At 39.3% G+C, this 20,374-nt stretch overlaps 1 protein-coding gene across 18 annotated transcripts in view; it reads right to left on the reverse strand.

Annotated features, from left to right (window-relative positions):
- The window catches only part of OTUD7A (OTU deubiquitinase 7A), a 148,119-nt gene that overhangs the window by 16,263 nt on the left and 111,482 nt on the right, over positions 1 to 20,374 (reverse strand). For all 18 annotated transcript variants that reach the window (XM_069025261.1, XM_069025262.1, XM_069025270.1 and 15 more), the window contains 7 exons: positions 17,115 to 17,297; positions 15,321 to 15,539; positions 10,052 to 10,153; positions 8,513 to 8,640; positions 7,670 to 7,782; positions 2,038 to 2,165; positions 381 to 530 (listed from right to left, as the gene is read on the reverse strand). In XM_069025261.1, coding sequence (XP_068881362.1) covers positions 381 to 530; positions 2,038 to 2,165; positions 7,670 to 7,782; positions 8,513 to 8,640; positions 10,052 to 10,153; positions 15,321 to 15,539; positions 17,115 to 17,297 — 1,023 coding nt within the window. The remainder of the gene's footprint in view (positions 1 to 380; positions 531 to 2,037; positions 2,166 to 7,669; positions 7,783 to 8,512; positions 8,641 to 10,051; positions 10,154 to 15,320; positions 15,540 to 17,114; positions 17,298 to 20,374) is intronic.

Raw genomic sequence — 20,374 nt, forward strand, 5'->3', positions numbered from 1 at the left:
TAGGGGCTTCTCTCCCAGCACCTCTCCTGTGGGAATACAGGTGTAGGAAGATCCTACAGAAAGGCAGTGCTACCCTCAAGAAGGATATTTAACATTATTGGAACATTATTGCTCTTGTAAGACCTGGTGTAATGAAGGCAGACAGATGTGCCCCAGATAAAAGAGGTTTCTGTCAGTCTGCTGATATTATTCCAGTTGTTAGGAAGAAATGGACTATACCATTGTCTTGTGATTAGGTCACTCAGACTCCTAAACATGCAGCAATGAAATTTAGTGAATATTATTTCCTTTCTGACAGATAAATACACCTACAGGTAAAAGAAAGTACTTTGTGAACTGTATTCAATATATATGCCAGTGCTGCTGTGTTTAAGGCATACCTTGTTCTCTCTGTTGGTCTTTTTGTTCCATGGAGACAAGAGCAGAGAAATGGGCCTGATCATAGGCCAGCACAAGAGGTGAGCAATGGCATCTGTTTGGTAGAACTTCAAGTGGCAAATAAATTCCTCCAAATGGTATTGGTGCAAATGCTGCAGAGAAAAAGGAGATTTTTGTAACTATGCGAAAGAACAGACAAGAGTTGTATAAACAATTGTGCTGCAATTTTTTCAGAGCTCCAGGAGAGCAGCTTAAAGTGGGGATCAATGCACAAAACAGTCACAACAATAGATAAAATTTAATTACAAAAATGTCAGGAAATATATGAAGAACAATAAGGAAAACCTTCTGCTCTTACATAATTTTCCTTGCTCTAATTGTTTACTAGTGAAGATATTATGGTCTTATAACAAAATCTTGATAACTCTCACACATGTAAGCAGAATTGTACCTTCCTGTAATGCTTCTAGGAAGAATTATTTTCTAATAATCACCAGTAAATACTGTCAGGTCATTTGGTAACATGCTCTGCTTGTGCCTTGCATTAACAGATTTCTATAAGAAACATTACAAACATGTTAATAGTCCACACATTTCATCACACACACTGTATATATCTGAATGTACATAAACATGTATAAACGATAAAGAAAGACTCAAAAAATCTGACAAGTAGAATTTGAATGGGATACTCCATCTGGAGGGGCAGAATTTTCCTTTGAAAGATTCTACACTTGTTTATACATATAACTATGGGAAACAGCAAGTTTGGGCAGGACAATTCTCTCAATGTTTTTGCTTCCAACCAATTATTTCTCCTTTTGTTACAAAAATATGAGTCTTTATTGCTGAAATATTTGCAAGATGAGTTCCCCTCATGAACCCCTTGTTCTGCCTGTGACTAATGACTGCTCTGTCTTTGAGGTGTGTTTTTCAATAACCTACAGAATAATCTACAATTTCCATTTGCAATGGAAACTAAAATTATGCAGTATTTTCCTGTGGAAATAAATTTCTGTAAACTCCATCACCTGCTTAACATCCTCCTTTAATCAGCCAAACATCCCCCCTTAATTAAGTAACACCCTATCATGAATTAGAATTCTGTTAGTTCATGGTAGAAAGTGAGTGAGTCCTGCTCAAACAGCATCCAGCTGGCTCCACATATGGATCTAACATTTGTGTACTCACATGTGCAAACTGAATAAAACATTCAAAGCTTTTGAGTGAGAAGCTGCAAAGGAGTCATTAAAAACAAAAATCCATGATACACACATTTCAATTCAATTTTTCAAAGTCAGATTAGATTGATTTCTGCAGAGTTTTAAGGGGCACCAAAATAACATGGCAAAATTAGAACTTTGTTCACTTAGACCAGTCAGAAATGTATTGTGTTCGTAATTTGGTGGTTATTTAAGTTAATAGCAAATATCTAGGATAAAGAGATTTTCAGCAAGGCTATATAATTATCCTGGGTTTTTTACTTTTATTTAATAGAAATAGATTGAGCATCGTTCTGTGCTTTCTTTTTTTTTCTTTCAGAAGAAGGCAGCAGCTCTGCCATAAACACTGGCATGCTACAGCTGGGTTTTTTGCTGGTGTCAGTTTACAATTGCTTCGGTTTACAGCGGTGCAGAGATCTCTAATAAAAGCTCTTACCTTCTCCCCCTGAGTCTCGTAACATCGTGTCTGCTACTACAACAATCGGTCTTCTCAAGATATGGGCTAAGACAAAAACATGGAATTCTTCCAAGCTCTCATACACTGGATCTTCTGCATTGTCCACTCTGGAAGACACAGCAGTGAGACTTTATGAACCAGCTTGAACCAACCATGAGACTTTGGTGGATCAACACACCCCAGCAGCTGCTTCTTCTTCACTGTCTCTTATATCCCCACTCTTCTGAAACCTGTATTTCAGTAACTAAAGTAGGTAAAAAGAAATGGAAAGGAAAATGCATTTTTGTAAATAAAATAACAGCAGCGTTTAAAAAAAGAAGTTTTCCAACTAGCATCACTATACTTTAGATCAGCCCCACAATCTTCCAGGAGATGGAAATGCCCAGCACCTTTAGAAATCCAACCTATAAAGTCAATTTTCTACCAAACAGATCATTCTTTTATATGGACTGCAAAAATAAATCTGTTGAAATCCCCACTTCTCTACCTGAACATTTCCAAGCCCTTCTATGACTGCATAAACATTTTAATGAATTTTTGGTTTCAATTATCCCCTTTCTGTTTTCCCAGTTTAATGTCATTAATGTCCCTACCACATTTCAAAGCTTTGCCTCTGCCTGGAAAACAAAAACAAACTAGATGGAAGAAAACTGAAAAATGGCAGGGTTGTGGGAAGCAGACAGAAGTAAAGTAATTCACTGCTAAATGCCACTTAAGAATATAACAGAGCCCAGCTTTTGTGAGTGCTGATAAATAAAGATGGGCAAGGTGGCACAGGCACACTCTTAAGTGGAGGCAGCACCTGTCCTCTTACTGCCAGCTGTGCAGGGAACCTCCAGAACTGACTGGGGTTAACTTTCCATGTATGTGAACAACAGTAACAGAGCAGAAGCGTCTGGACACTGCTCCAGAGTGTGTGGGACAAACACAGCAGCCTCTCACAGATCTGACAGCATCCAGCCCACCCCTGGAGCTTCACTTTAAAATCTTTCATCCCAGCCTAGGAGCACAGCAGGATGAAAATGATCACCAGCAGGCTGGTGCAGGACACATTCACCTCTCCTTTCCTGGATCTCTCCTCCCGCAAACCAGACTCATCAGGAAATTTTTCCTGATGTTCAGACGAAATTCTCCATTTTGCAATTTCTTCCTGTATTCCTTACTGAACTCTTCTCCACAGCTGGCTGTGACAGCTTTTCAGCATTTGCAGTCCATTCTGTCACCTCAGAGTAATCTGTCAGCCAAAAGCAACTCAGGGGAATCATGTTCTTGACAGATATGCCAGAAAGGTTTCCAGCTATCTTCTCACATTGGTATTTCCAGCCCATCAGTCCTAATTTTTTCCTTCAAATCCTCTAATTATTCTTCATCTCCTAGCCAATGAGGTTTCTAGAAGTGAAAGGCATATTCCAGATGCAGCTGTATTCAGAGGGATCTCTATCCCTTTGATCAGTTGATACCATGCCTGACTGCACGGACTCCAAAATTCCACTGGGCTTTTTTTACTCTTCAATATCACATCACCATGTTGCTTGATTCACTCTCTCTGATCATAGGCACACATTTCAAACCCTTCTCTCCTATTACACATTCCACTGCTCACTGCCACAGGATCAGAGTAGCTGAGGTGGTAACGGAGCTCTGGGGAATCTTATTCAGCCCCTGCTCCAGCAGGGCCACTCAAAGCCCTGGATTGTGTCCAGATAGCCTTTGAGTACCTTCAAGGAGAAAGAGTTCACAGCTTCTCTGGGAAACCTTTTCAATGTTCAATTTTGTACCATCACTTCCAGTAATTAATGTGGCCCATTTAATATTCTTTCAGTGCCACTTGCTGAGGATTCAGTATGAATTTTCCTAAAGATTAATGAGAATGAAAAATCATCATTAATAAGTATCCATAGCAACCTGCCACATCCTTTGATCCACTGATCATTCCACTTGTTTTCAGGGATCTTTATGTATGCTGGCTACATGGCCACGAAAACTGTGGACAAAATAATTTTGTCAATAAAACATGGAAGCAAAGAAAATTTAAGAAACGGAAATTAATTCCGCTGTCCATGTAAAGCTAACTTTTTTAAATAATGAAATCCACTTATACAAGAGCATGTAAATCTGCACTGCAGAACGCTGCTCAACCAGAACACTCTGATTAAATAAATTACCTCGATTCTAAGAGCAAATTAATAATAAAAACAAAAACAAATAGAAATAAAATTCTCAGTCTGACCTATGAGACCACTGGTACTCCAGTCCAAACACAGCAGACACCTACTCAGCACTCCAAAGAGACTCCCTCTCTTAATGGAAAATCCAGTTTGTACTGCAGCCAGGAATGAAAGAAAACCTCTTTCAAAAAGCTGGAAAGGGAAAGTCACCTACCCTGCTGTTCCACCTGGCTGGCTGCTGCTCTCTCGCCTGTAAACTCTGAACAAGATCTGTTCTCATGTCCTTGAGTTTCCTCCTAACAGCTCCCTATGGTAACCTTGCTTTCCTTCCCCACACACAGCTCCAGATTCTCAGTCCAACAGACTCTAACAGCTATTCTGAGTTTAGGGCTCGTTTTAGTATTCACACAGAGCAAGAGATTGTTGCCCTCAGACAGCAGAGATGCACTGAAACAATGACAGGGATAAAGTTCTTCAACCTGGTGATTTTCCAGAAGCGGGAGATCAGAATGACACCTGAGTTCATGGCTCAGTTTGCTACCATTCAATTTCTGACACCTTTCTTTTCCTGCTTAACAATCCCCAAATGAAAACCAGCACAAACCACAGCTGCAGGTGTAGGAACCTCTCCTTTGATTTCCTTACAGTGAAAGGAACCTCTCCTTTGATTTCCTTACAGTGTTTGTCAGCAATGGGCTTCAACTCAAACACAGGAAATTGCACAGTAGAACATTCTCTTTCATTCTTCAAGAAAAAAAGGTATCTTGAATTGACTAAAGGAAAGGAAACACAGAATGTGAATGCTCTGAGTTCCATATTTGAATCAGCACAGCAATTTGGCTGTGCTTGGCTTCAGTACTTCACTGGAACTGAAAATAGACCAGATGAAAAGAAGTATTAGTCTTTAGAAACTACAGCTAACAATCAATAAATATGTTATAATGAACCATTTCTATCTGCACCCTATGATTGCTGCATAGACTGAGGAGTTAACAAGAAACAGCACTCTTGTAACAGACACCAGATCAAATAAAAATCATTTTAGGGCAAAGTCTTATTAAATGGTCTAAACTAAATTCTGTACAAGGTGAGGGTCTTGCATGGCTGCAGGAGTTGTGTATGAAGAGCTGTTAAAGCACTCTTAATACTAAACCAAGTCCAAAACCTCAGAGGACACTTACATTTGAAAGGTACTTCCTGTTTAAATGTTCTGGGTTTTTGCCTCAAATAAAACTCCAACAATGCACAGGAAGATTACAGCAGCATTCCCTCCCTTCTTCCCTATTTTAAGTCCCTGGAATTTATTAATAAGATAATGCCAACAGCACAGACACAGCTAGGAGGTGACTAAATACAAATACCATCCACTTCCAGAGTCTGTATGAGCTCACACCACAACAGCACCTGGGTTTTCAACAGTGAATAACAACAGTACTATTCACTCTCACACAAGAACAGGCTCTGACTGACAATTGCACAATGAAGGAAGGGGCTGGAATTTTCTTTTGAGAAGGATGGCAATAGCTAGGTTCTTAACAACAAACAGGGTACAAGACATTTTCCTTTTTTCAATGCAGTTCCTTCAATTCAGTACCCCTGCTTTTGCTTGTAAATGGAGATAAATGAAGCAATTATGTTCATCTAGAATTCATGTTTTACATTTACAGAAAGAGGTGCTAATCTGTTTCAAAACAAGAATCTGCTTCATAATTAGTTTACTCTGTGTATATGTTGGAAACAAGAACTTAAGAACCAGGTTTTTCTGTATTTTTCTCTTTTTTCAACTTCCCAGCCTCAGAATGAGAGTGCTCACAAAGGAGAAATCTTTGGAAATTTAGTGACAATTGCTGATCTCCTTTGCATGTAGTTCACTCTAAAAAATAAGTAAAAGAAGTTTGCAGGTGAATGAGGTAGCACAATTCCAGGCTTAGGTTTGTCACTGAATTCTTTTGAAGCAGCTACAACTTCTGATGCTTTAGCTAATTCTGACACCAAAGGAAAACATCTCATCTACAGTTCAAAGACTGAGGTGCTTAATATAGCACCTAACTACAGGACATAATATACCCCATCTCAAAAATACTATTTTGATATTCCTTTTCCTTGTCAAGGGCCCTACTTTGAACATGGGATCATTAAACTGAGAAAATAATTCATTCTTCCATATTCATTCTGTCTTTGGTATGAATGTAAAGAGAACTATACATTCACATGTTTAATATGGTAAGTTTCTTGCCTGATCTATCTTTCACTATTTCAAAGGAAAAATTAACTGTTGGCTACTTGTATTTACTTTATTTTGATTTGGAAAAAAGATAAATGCAAACCATGATGAGAACATTATTTATGTAACAGTACTACTCCCTGTGGAGGTACCTGGGAACTGAAGGTTGACTGCCTGGCAAAGATAACATTTGAGGGCATCTCTGACCAGGAGGTACTGAAACTGTGTGGTTCATGGAACATACAGAATGAAACAGAACAAGGCGAGAGAAAATTCAGGCAGAATGACCAGATTTAATAGAAATATGAACTGAACTGCATTAGAAAGCGTATCAACAGGAAAATATCTACAAACATAAGAAACAAACTAGAGATTAAAATGCAAATAAATCTTTTTTTTCACTTCAGAATAGAAGAAAATGAGACACACTGTGGCTGACAATTTTTTAAGCAATGTCCTCTTGCATTCCTAGTATTACCTATCCTTAATATCACAGGGTTAAAGGGAAAATAGAATATTCTTTCAGAGCTCCTTAATATCACAGGGTTAAAGGGAAAATAGAATATTCTTTCAGAGCTCAAAGAATATTTTCTACAAACTTTGTTATTCTCATTGTGCTGTATGCCTTATTTTGTCAATTTACTTATCACCACATGGGATTTTCTCCAGGGGAAACAGTAGCAGAGAAAATTATGGACTGAGCAAACACTAAATATTTTTAGTGATAAACACCAGACACAAAAACTAAAGCTCCTGCATTCTGAAGGCTGGTCAATATCCTGTCCTTTTGAAATGACTGCACTGAAAGTAAGGGATGGTTTATCACAAGTGGCTATTTAAAGCAGATTCTATATGTGGGTATGGGGTATTTAAATGTTGTAGATACTGTTTCATCCCAAAACTTTTCACAAATATATTTCTGAAAAAAGCAAAATGATACTGCCAACAGGCTTGTTCCACAAGCAAAGCAATTAGGATTTAATAAATCCAGACTCTTTTGGATATAAAGTAACCTCAAGTTAGTGTGGTAACTGTACAAGAAAACTGCACCAAAATGCTAAATATTACAATGGTATATTTAGATAATTCTACCATGCCAAAAGGGTACAACAGTTGCAAAGGCAGATTGGTGGGGCTATGAACACCTTCACTCAGTTGTGCTGTGTTGTTTTCCTACTGAGAATGAAGCCTCAGAGGTTCTGTCATGCTCTGAACTTACCCCCCACCAGTGCCCCCATTCTTGCTGAAATGCATGCGAGGCTCGCTGGACGCCAGCTTGAGCAGCTCGTTCCACTCGCGCTCCCACTCCTCTTCCGTGTATACCAAACCTGACTATGGGACAGAAGGAAATGCTGTCACCACGCTGCTGACACACAGTGTAAGCAGAGTTCTGTAGCAGTGTTTACAACTAACTTGAGTTTCACACATGACTCAGTTCAGTATCTTGGATCGTTAATGTTTCAACATTTCTACTCAGGTGAAATTATACTAACTTATTAAAAGGTTCTGAACTACCAACTGTGGAGTTAGCACATTCACTTGTTTGCCTTCAGGATTACTCCTGAAAATTGGCTTTTCTAGCCACTGCTTAGGCACAGATATCTTCAGGAAATAATAACATGCTGAAGGTACAGCTTTTAATCAACAGTCAAACCAAATTTACAGATGATTTTAGTTAGAAAACATCCACTCAATATTTAGACACAGCTCTAAAAATCCTAATTCATGATTCTAGGAGATCTTTCCTAAATGGGGCTCGCTCTCTTTTGTGGGTTTCATCCACTCATTTTTAATGCTTTTGATAGCTAAATTATAAATTTAATTTTCCACAGGTTCCAAACCCATCTTAGGTGTTTTAAGCCCAAAACTCTGCATAGTTATACCCACAAAGCTACAAACACCTTTGCATTCTGATATGAAATTTTAAATATAAGCATCTCTTTCCCTGTGCAAAATGGCAGCACAAGGAATTTGATAGGAATTAAAACTTCCACAGCAAACTTCAGAAGAATCCTTTTAACCCTAAATGATATTAACAAGGCCGTCTTTGGGCCATACAGACCTCCTTATTCTGCTGAGTCTGTTGCCATCTCCATCTTCTTTTCAGTGCTTCCCTTTCAGCTCCACTTCTCATCATAGTATAGAGGGCTTTCCGTAAAACAAGGTCCCGGTCGTGAAATCCCCACATCCCTAAAGCAGCACAAGATGACATCCAGTTTTAAAGAAGCTACAGTGAAACAGAAATAGCTAATACATAGTTGAAGATTCTCCCTGGCAAATAATTCACTCACTGTTTTTAAGGTTTCTAAAGAAGAGAGTCAATGTAAAAAAGCTAATGAACAACATGAGGGAGTTCTAACACATTTTAAACTCCGATTAAGGAATGACCAAGGATTTGAGCTGGTTCAGTGTTTGCTTGCAGTAACTCCAACTTTGCTGCAGGCCATGTAATATTCAGTGCACAGGTTGGTTTTAGCTGCAGTTGCCAGCAGGCACAAGGATGTTCATGAGCACTGCAGGCACCTCTCAGAATCACAGATGGTACCGGCACCCAAAGGCTCCAGCTCTTACACAGCAGGAAATTTCCTTTGGCTTCAACACCCAGAGCATTCAAGATTATAGTAAGTCTAAAAATACAACCAGCCACAGGCGTTCAAGTTCATTTTAAGATAATGAAACATCTTTATGTGGTTGGGAATAGTAACCTACACCAAAAGAGAGCTGAGCTGTCCCCAGTCCTGTGCCCATGTTTCAGTTACCACACTGTCAGCTGCTGGGTTCAGGTCAAAATACTCCCAAACATTTGCAGTAATGAACATACAAAATGAAGGAGACAAAGATAAAAGGATCCTTGGAAACAGCAAAATCTCTTTTCTTACTTCTTCTTTCAACAAGAGGAGTCTCTTCAAAATATTAAAAATCCCAGTGTTTTTAAAAAGTCACTTTTTGGAGTACTGCTGGTGGAAGATTTTAGCAACTGCAACAAAATCTAAGTTTCCTGATAATAGGTTAGGATGTAGAAAGCACAAAGACCTGCAGCTTCACAGGTTTCTACTGATTTGCAGAAAGGCTTCAAAAATCTTGTATAAACAATTAATTTATCAATTGGAAATTATTTTAATTCGCCCCAAATGCTGTGTCACATATGCTTAAACCTACAAGGAGCTAACAGAGATAATAGCTTGACACTGCATTCTTGAAAACAGCAGAGAGCTGTTTGAAGAAAAATCAAGAAAGTGAATGAAATTCCTTGTGCATAATGAGGACAATCCTGCAGAAGCACCTGGAATTTGCCTGTTCCAGAACTGTTAGGCTGGGAACATGAAAAATGTAAGAAAAATACAAATCAACTGGTGTCTGTGGCACATGGGTTTGGATACTCTTCCAATTATACTTTTATATCCTGATAAACCTTTTCCTTTCCTGCTTTAGGCACGCTTCAGGGAAACAACACTGCAGTGAAATGCAAAGAACATACTGCTGCAGAACCAGACTTTTAATGCGAATCTTTGCATCTCATGAGTTTCTGAGCTTTGGCTGGGGCTAGAGAAGAGCAGTGAATATTTCTGGCAGTAGGTTTCCTGCCCAGACTGTCCCTTACCCAGAGAGGCAGCATGCAGGAGGCAGTTTCCATCACCCGTTGTCGCCAGGGGCAGCAGGCGCTTGCAGCTTGTGCACACCGTGGACCACCAGTTGAGGCGTCCTGGAAAGAAAACAGTGGTTATGGGGGGAGAGGAACCTGGAACAGGGCCAGTGCTCTGCACAGGCAAACACACAGGAGGAGGGGTAACCATGAACATCCTCTTTACCAAATAAGTTTCAATGTAATGTCAGAAGTCAAAACTGAAAAGATTAGAAACAAGAAGCAGATAAACTATTCTCTACATGGATGTGGAGAAGAAGACAGCACCTTTAATTAATTTGCATCTTCCATTCTCATATACTGCATCCAGGGATGGATTTCCAAGGAGTTTATTGCCTTAATACCATTATGAACCTTGCTGTCAGTTCCCAAACATAATCGACATTGGCCTCCCACACACATGGCAGATTACATTAAGGTAATAAAGGAATTTTTCTTTTGTCAAAGACGAAAGTAATATGTATGCAGTAATCAAGATATGTTACTATAAAGGTAAGTTTATTAAGTAAATTGTTTCAACCAGATGGATTGTTTCAACAGCTGATTCTCCTCTCATTTCCCATAGTGTAAATCATTATTAGATCTACTAAAACCAACAGCTACGCTATCAGAGAATTAAAATGACACCAAAGCATAGCCTGAGGGGTAGTATAGAATGTGGCTTTTCTCTTTTGGGAATACTTAGAGAACCACTTATCCATCATTGCTATGTGAAGCATGTTTTACAGATCAAACCAGAGATTTGTTATGGAAAAGCCTGACAAGTGGACAGATATTTGATGAAGAAATAAGTCATGAAAACTATCACTGCCCAAGGCTACACTAAAAGCAGGTAATTCCTGGTACACAGGCTGCCATGTGGTAGCAAACTGGAGTGTTAAGTCTTGGTTAAAAGGTCATACGGGCACTTCTAATAGAAAGAAAGCAAAAGGGGGTAATTGTGTAACATGTCTGGGGATGAAGTAGAGCAGATGATTAACAGGGGTGAGTAGAGCTGGTACATTTCCCAAGACTTGGCAGGTCTGTGGGTAATGCACAAGTGAATAATTGAATGAATAATGCAACAGACAGACTTTTTCTCCCCCAGTTTCTTAACTGGGAAGCTGAGAGGAAATAGCATCTATATATTTGTACAAGCAGTCTTGCACCTAAAGTTAAACCCCCAAAACAGAAGGAAGTTCAAACAACAAATAAATGTCTTTCCATTAATAAGTTTTCATTACAAAATTATACTGAAGTTTATTTGTAACGACAGGTAATACACATTATGGGAAAAATAGTGTAACAATATTTATTATGTACCCCAGTTACTTGTTCTGGGTACTAAGAGCTATGGAATTAAATTGTAATTAGTCAGAATGGGTTAAGAGTACCACACTGTAAAGATGCATAGAACATCAATAAGCATATCTGGTAATCCTCAAGTGATTTTAGCAGCTGGTTTGTAAATGCACAACACCTCAGACTAGGCTTATTGTGTTCTAAATTAAATATGCATTAAAGAAGCTTAATTTAAAGCACTATTAGACAGCCTTTGGAAATAACAAGATCATTTTCAGCAACTCCTGCATCTGTGAAATGACAACTTGCCACCTGTTTTTAGCACGATGTTTTGGTGGAATCATATTCAGCAAAAAGTTACACCAAGGTGCTGCGTAAAGCATCATTAGAAGACCTAAAACCACACAGACCTTAGGTAGGAAATAGGAATTATTTAGAAAATAACTATTTAGGAAATTATGAGTGGCATTGCTTTGCAGATTAACTAGCACCTATTGGTAATAAATGTCAAAGTCTGGTGTTCATGAATCTTTTGAGTAACAGGAGGTTTCTATAAAAGTGATTTTCTGTCAAGCGCATTCTGCAAAAAGCGTTTGTGGGCTTGGTTAACATCACAAAGCTTATGGCTGGCTGAAAAAAATAGCAGATATGGGTTTATTATTGGATTTTAACAGAAAAGTGCATTTTCATTTTTCAAATCTAGTGGCTATAGTGGGTCCCTTCAGGGAAAAAACCAGGAAAATGGAGCTCAAATGAAAACTGAGATCAAACATTCCCAGAATTTTGGTGGATTGGTTTAGTGGACATGAAGCCCAGGCTTAACAGCATATTACTATTTACTTTGGCTGTAACTGTATAAAATGCTTCTTAGAAAACACAAACATGAGCACAGAAAGAAAAGAGGAGGAAAACAGTCCTTGGACTTTCATACAGTATGCTTGTACTTTTTGTATTGAATTGTATTTCAGCACTGCAATAGAATTGGTTTTTCTTTTCATTAAAAACACTGTGTTAGACGAGCCATTCCTCTGCCTGTACTGTTTTTTAAAACACAGTACTTCAGTACAGCAGAAGTTTTCGTAATATCTCTCTTTGTGTCAACCCACACATTACCAACACACAGGGGAGCACGTGTCTATAATGAAAATCAACTTGCCACAGCAAAATATTTAGAATTATAAAATTGCTTCCACACAGACTTCATTTAATATTCTCAGTACCTCGAGCCATCCTCTGTTGAACAACCACAGCGGTTACTGCCAGAGCTCACAGAGATCAGTCTGCCCATTACTTACAGGCTGACTTCATTCCAATTCTGGCAATAATCAACAGCTGAGTTTATAAGATGGACAAAACCTCACAATGTTTCTATGAATGTGATGCATTCTGTCCTTTCAGAGGAATATTTGGAAAGCAATCACATTAAGGAGCAAATAATACATTACAGCAGTGGGGAGTAAGTAAATCATACTGCCTTTCTTCAGGCCTTTCCTTTATCACCTCACACAGCACTTCGCAGTAAATCAGGAATTTTGTTCTGAGCTTCCATACAGATACGATGTAACCAGGACATTCTGTCACATATAGATATCATTGTAGCAAGAGTTTAAGCACATAAAAAAAGAATATAAAAGCCTTACAGGCTTTTACAGACACCCAGCTCATATGGCCACTTCAGAACCCACATGTGACACCGTGAGTGGCAGTTCTGCTCTTCCAATCCAGGCTTTGGGAGTAGTAAGCTGTTAGCTCCTAGCAAATTTCCTCCTCCTTTTGCCTAATCAGCTTCTTTTCTATTTCTTTTCTCTTGAGATTCATGGCATTATACTCCTCTCTTCCTTTAACAACATCCCCAACCTCAGCTACAGAAGCTACTGTCCTCCATGGGGTTTGGTTTGAAATAGATTTTAGGCTCTTTGCAAGAAATGCACCTCATCTTTTTGTTTCTTTATGTCATTGACCAAACCATAGTCAAACTGTTGGTAGGAGACAATAAAATGTCTAATACTATGTGGGTTTCCTATAAATTCACTCTTCATTTTGTACAACAAATAAAATAAATTAAATAGGCACGAAACTGAATATCTTTACATCTAGAACAAAGACAAAAGGTTTGTTTATATGAAGCCTTACATGATTTTCTTAAGCAAACTGTTTGATCTGTTTAACTTACTTGAAATGCAGAAGTGTTTTCCAGGAAGTTCCAGGTTATTTGAATGAAAAGCTCACAAAGTAAACTTAGTCTATGTAGGCTACAAGGATAACTGTGATCAAAACCATGAGTACTTCGAATGGTCAAACCCCCTCCTTTTCAGGATGCAAGAGGCTCTGGGGATGAAGGGACTTTTCCAGTGTGTGTCAAGTTACTGCCCTAATTAATGTGAAGAAAAGAATAAGTGATTTACTCTAATTTTCAGAGAGATTTGAGAGAGGAATGCTAAGAGGCAGCAAATTTGGTAGTCTGTGCAGCCATTTCAAGTTCAAAGCCAGCCAGCTCTGTATGGATTAGAGGATATCAGCCCTAAATTCCCCTATTCTCTGATTTTAAGGTCAGAAAGCCTCTGTGATCCTCTAGTTCATACTAGACTCTAAAGGCTGTAATTGCACTGAAACAGGTAGGTCAACAGTGGTACTGTACCAAGGTATCTTCTGATATCCCTATGGAATTTGGAGGGTTTGGCAGAGCTGCCAGAGGAAGAACCATCCTATTTTTTCCCCTGTCCTCCTTGGTTTAGCTAGTTTTTAGAGAAACTGGATATATTTTCTTGATAGGTGACTTGCAGTTTTCAAGCTTCATAGTTGCCTTGGTAGCATTCCTACCTTATTTTATACTGCTCTTTCTCCCAGAAAAAGGCCTTCTGAACACTGCTTGGGATTCTTCCAGTTGTTTGTAGGTTTTGTTTCTTTTTCCTTAAGTATTTACTGTTTGAGGCTATTATCTAAGTATGTCTGGCTTTTCAATTACCAAAGCCAAAAAAGAGCACATGACAACACCTTGTGAGCACTCCGTGGGACACCAGATGAGCAGAGCTCCTGCCTCAAACCAAAGATGCCCTTTATCTCAGTGCACTTTATATGAGTTTGGGCTCACACAGGACACCAGGGCTGGAGAACAAATCTCAATTCAATCCAGTGTTACACAAGCCAGTAGAGCAATCCATACACAAAAAAAGCAACTGTCTATATTCCATATCCCAAAAGCAACCATGCAATCTGATTTTACAACTCTTTTATATCACCAGTATTGGGCATTTCACTATACAGATGTGTTCATTTCATGGTTCATTAACACTCCTACTGTTTCATAAGGCACCAATACTAATTTTAGATAGATTTTTCTACATCCTTCAAAATTGGCTTAAAACTTTAAACTACTAATAGATGTGAATTAACATTAATTTTAAATATCTACACTTTTTTCCCCATGGCAATACTGAAGTATTACTTTAAAATTATGGAGTTTCCCATTACAAAAAATAATAAATACATAAAATACATATCTAAAAACTATTTTCTCAAGCTGCAACACAGCTTGAAGATGCTTCCTTTCACAGTCACTGCAAAGTCATTTCCTCATGAGAACTGCAAGTACCAACCCCCTCTGACCATCCAGACTCACGTCCTCCTCTATTGCATGACTTCCCCCTCAGTCCTTTACTTCCTCTCCCAATTACTTTATTAATGAAATTTGACAGTTTTTCTGTAATGTTTTAAAGGAAACAGAGGATTGGGATATGTGTCATTTGGCAAAGAACACAGTAGTTCTTTTACTCTCTGGCTTTTATTTCCCAGGCAGGATGTGCAAGCTCCGGAAGCACAGCAGGATTAGAAACGCCAACCCAAATGTTGGATTGGCCACCTACTGACATCTGAGGTGTTCACTCACCTACTGCCAGACACCCGAGGTGTCCCCCAGCTGCTGCCAGACACCCATGGTGTCACCCACCTGCTTGCTCCAATGCAACCATGGTGGCCTGCTCAATTAAGTCCCGCTCAATGAAGCTCCTGAAGTCCTCACTGTACACGCTCAGGTCTGGCAGCTGGAATGTGTAGATGGGCATCTCCAAAGGGAACTGCTCATTGCTGCAGTCATTTGCTACATGTGAGCGAGCAAGGGAGACTATGGCTGAGCTGGCATGGGAAATCCCTCTGGAAAGACGCTTTTCTGTAGAGAAACCAAAGAGAAGTTACAGCCTGTACCACTGCATAAAAGGCCAACAATACCAAGGCTGGTGAATGCACATTCCTTTCACTAGGAATTTATTCCACTTCTTATTTGCTACCTTTTTCCAGTTATTTCTCTGCTGAAAAAGATTGCTTGTTCCTATTACAGATCCCTTTGGCAAGTCAGGGGATCTTGACTCTCCTTCTAGCAAAACAGACCAGCAGTAAAAGTAACAAGATATGAAAGACAAGTATTCCTATAAAATAGTTTCTTGATGTATCTTAAGTTTTTAAAGATTCATTGGAAAAAAATTCAATGATAGACAGATGATACCACTCCATCACCCCTCCCAGCACAGCCCAGCCCTCCCCTTCTGGCTGCATCCTCCACTCCTTGGTGCAAACCAAGGACTCCTTTCCCTTCTCTGCTCCTCCTGAACACCTCTAGTTACACATGTCAATCAGAGGTGGCTCTCTGACCATGAGATCCTCAGCTACATGCTAAGTTGGCAGCCAGGTTCCTGTCAGTCCAGGTGGTCAAAGCCAGATATACCCCACACTACCTACTGCACCCACTAAACATCAAATGGACATTTCAGTGCAAACTGTATCCCAAAGAGGGTGAAGGGACATGGTTTTATCAACAGTGCTGCTCTTCCTCCCTTTATTTGTATTCAGTGCTTTAAGGAGTCATAAGAAGCATAGTTCCTTTTCTTATGATGGAAGTCAGCAATTTTTAAAGAGCTTTACTGAAACTCCTAAGTACTGATGCTATTTCCTGTTTAATAGGAGGGAAAAGCCAGCAGGAGAAGGGAAGCCCTTCTGTTGCTTTTAATGACTGCACAGAAAGCCATCACCATGCTACTGCTATTACCTGCCTACATGACAAGCTGTCAGACCTACAGATTTATTTTGGTGCAAACTACAGCTTCTTGAGAAATTCATAGAAAAACTGCAATCCAATAGAAGGAAAGCTGAAATAAAACCCATAAGAGGTCTGCAAACAAAAAAAGCAAATTCTAATGCTTATCAGCTTGTACTGGAAATTAACTGTTAGAGGTAGTTGACTAATTTTTCTTAAGGTTTCAATTTTGATTCAGCAGGGGATATGAGGCAGTTTCTGTGGAACCATAAAAAAATGAAATTTTAAAGGTGAAAGTTATTCATAGTCTTCATACATCCTATTCACATACTGTGAGTAAGAATGCAAAGAGTGAAATACGGATTTTTAAACCTTTTCGTTTGTTTGTTTCAATAAGCATGGAAAACTACATACAATAGTGGTCTGTGACACCCTCTAATTAACTCCTTTCATAAGTACCACAGGACTGCTTGGGGACAATATATTTTGTACTTTAATCACACATTAAAAAAAACTACTTGCAGAAGTGAGGCAGAGCTCACAACCACGAAAACATGAAAAATAGGGTCTAGCAGCAGCTCTGAGCCCCGTGACAATGACACAGCTCACAGGCTGCTGGCACATGGCCTTCCACTCTCTGCAGCCAAGCACAGCTTCCAAGCAGACAGGTCAGAGACCTGCCCATCCCCTGAAACCTGGCAGAGGAGCTCTTACCTTGGGCGATGTCATCCTGCCTTTGCAGGCAGGGCCTCTCAGCCTTGGTCACCTGGGGGGGCTGCTCTGGCTCCTGCTGCTTGTAAAACCTGCCCTCGTTGAACACCTGGGGCAGGTTGGCCGTGTGCACCTGCCGCAGCTGCTCATAGTCATTCAAAGCTGCTGTCAGGTCCCAGTTCTTGCCTGCAAAACAGCAAAGGAACCATGTGCTCACCTCTGTCTGGGGAGCAGCAACCCCCACCACGCTGCTGGGGGCCCACCCATCCAGCCTGTAGCATCCCAACACAGCAGTACTGTGGGAAAAAGTGTCAAAGCCTGCTACCATTGAGTGAAAGCCTTCATCTACTACTCTCCTCTCATCCACAAACCCCAAATCTATGACATTGTATCACAGGAGGTGATCAAGGCCAGGACTTCTGACTTCTCTTGCTCAGATTCCAATCAAATGGCTCCAGAAATCAGCAAGTTAAGATGCACTCTAAATGCCACTGAGAGGGAGCAATAATTTACATTTGTGTGGTTGTATTAATAATAAATAATAATTAGGAGCAATGATGGAAAGACAAGAGTGAGAGCGTCATAGCCCAAAAGAGTGAGAAACTTTCTTATCTTTCGTTTGCAGAACAGCTAGAAGGCAAACACAAAATACTTTGGGTCCCTTTATCTCACACATGAGAGAGAACTTGCTCTCTCTGAGAATTTAGAAACCTTTTAGAAAGCAGATAATATAGGACAGTGTTCTGTAACAAAGCCTGCAGTAAGAGACTCAGCCAGCGTGGTTCCATGTCTGTGTGAGCTGCTCATGGAATCTGTCAGCACAGAATCCTCTGAAGGATTTGCTTCCACCTTCCACTTCAGCATATGGCTCTGGCCAGCAACCACAGAATGCAGGCCGATATCCAGAGATGCACAAGTCTGTGTAGTACAAGTGGTGAAATGGTACTTGTCATTCCCAAAAAATCATGAAAAACATGTTGAAATGTCTGCCTGCTATTTTCAAAATAATCCTGCTAAGTTAAGATACAGATGTCCACCATTCTCCAAGTACTTGTTTCTAATTGGAAAATTTAAAATATTTAATAACAAGAAGAGAGACCCTACAAATTATATGAGACTTTCAGAGCTCTCCACAAGCACTTTTCCTGGGAATTCAAAAGTAACCTGATTCTGACTAATACATGATTTATTACACCATAGAAGGTTGTCATTTAATGTACTTTGAGAAGCTACATTACCTGAGTAACAGTTAAAGATAACTTACTTGCTTACATGAAGGAGATAGGATAAATATAGTACAAAGCAGTTTTAAACAGATAAAATAAAGCCTTTTACTGTTACAGTCATATCTGCGAAGAACAAAAACCTAACTGAAGAAGGAAAAAAATAGCACAAACAGCTGTTACCTACAGGGTTGAGCTAAACTACCTCAGGTTTTGAAGTACTAACAAAATTGTGAAAGGAGAATTAGTATCATTGAGCAAGAATGTTATCTAGGTCCTGAGCAGACCACAATATAAACCACCATGTGAGCCATACAGAATTGTTCTGCCATTATGTCATCTCCTATTAGAAAGTCTGTAGGACAAAATGTAAATTCAGTGAAAATTGTCAGAGATCCTGGAACAAGCACTTCAGTTATTGCCAGCATTTTTTTCACTAAAAATCCCACGTAGAGTGAATGGCTGTAATCCAGTCAGGGCTCTGCTCTAACTTTTCATACATCCCAACCAAGTTACACAACCCAAACAGGCAGAGCCATGAGTGTGTTCCCAAAACCAATCAGTGTTTGGAGCAAGAACTGCTTTTCTTTTGTCCTGGCTTTAAGAAGCACTTTAAATACATTTTTTTAATTCTTCTTCTCAACCATAAAAACAATAAAGTAAATTTTTAAAAAAAGTGAAGGTGGCAATAAACATAATAATAGGAAATGTAGCTTTAAACAAAACATTATTATTCTAGTATTGGCAATGCCACAAACCCAGGTCTATGAGACCGCCAGGAACAACCTGGATTCATTGAGAGTACAGATCCCTGAGTGCCAGACCTGTAGCAGTGGAACACAGCATTTCCCAGGGCATTCCCTGCAGGTCACCTGCTCAAGGTTTTTTCATGTTTAAATTCTGAAGCTAACAAAAATCCCAGGGCATGTGCTGTAAGTGGCTGATGTGTGACAGGGCTTTGATGCCTGTAACAGGAAAGCAGAAAATGAGCAGACTCACAGAAATCCCACTAGCCTCAGTTTTAAGCCAAATGCAATCATCTTCTATAAAAGCTCTGCCATAAAAATTACATTGAGCCTTCAGAAAGCAGGCTCACAGTGTGTTGCATTTAAAACTGGTTTGCACAGCGGCTCTTGAGTTACGCTCCATGGTACATTATAACAACTGAACTTCTAATATAGACTTGAAAGCTTACAAAAATTAAGATTTCTATATCTAACACAGAAATATTTTATTTTCAAATCTCTCCATGTCCCTGGAGTTGTCTCTGTCTCCAGTATAGAAGTACCAATTCAGCACCAAAACCCTAAACTTCAGAAAACCAACACAGGAAATTATCATTGGACTAATTTTCCCTAAATTTGCTGGAGCCTCCAAGCATTGAAATGCAGGAAAAACATTCAACCAAATTAAAGAACATAATAAGGACCTTTCCATCTCCACAAAGTAGTGTTTTTGAAAATTAGCCACCCTCACTGACCAGCATAAGTGTTCCCAGCTACCCTCTCCACCGGGAAGATGGAAGGTTTTCCCCCTTTGCCCTTCTCCATTTGGTTTACACTTTCACAAGTAAATACAAATGACAAATCTTTTGTTTTCCCCATTGCCCATTAAAAAAAGAGGAGAATTCATCAGTTTTGGAGAATTAGCAAAGAAAAATCCTAAGTGAAAGTAAAGGAAATGAGAGGCAGCAAAGACAATTAGAGGAAAGGAAGAGAGAACCAAACTAAGGATTTTATGAAAGACACTGAGTGAAGAAATACAAATAGGTACAAAAATTTAATGCAGTGCAAAATAAATTTCAAAAAATTAACAAATCTAATAAAAAATATTATGTGATTGGGACCACAGGAGCAGACTGCAGAAGCAAGAGGCAAGCTGGGAACAAATCAGGAAGATTTTAAAATTCAGAGATGTCCAGAGCAGATGATCTGAACAAGGATTTCTATCAGTGTGACAGGATAGGTGAGAAAGTTTCAGCTGGAAGTTACTGAGGAAATTAGTGGGGCTTGTGCTTGTGGAGATGAACAGAACTAACAC

Source organism: Aphelocoma coerulescens, chromosome 10, assembly GCF_041296385.1.
Source record: "Aphelocoma coerulescens isolate FSJ_1873_10779 chromosome 10, UR_Acoe_1.0, whole genome shotgun sequence".
NCBI lineage: Eukaryota > Metazoa > Chordata > Aves > Passeriformes > Corvidae > Aphelocoma > Aphelocoma coerulescens.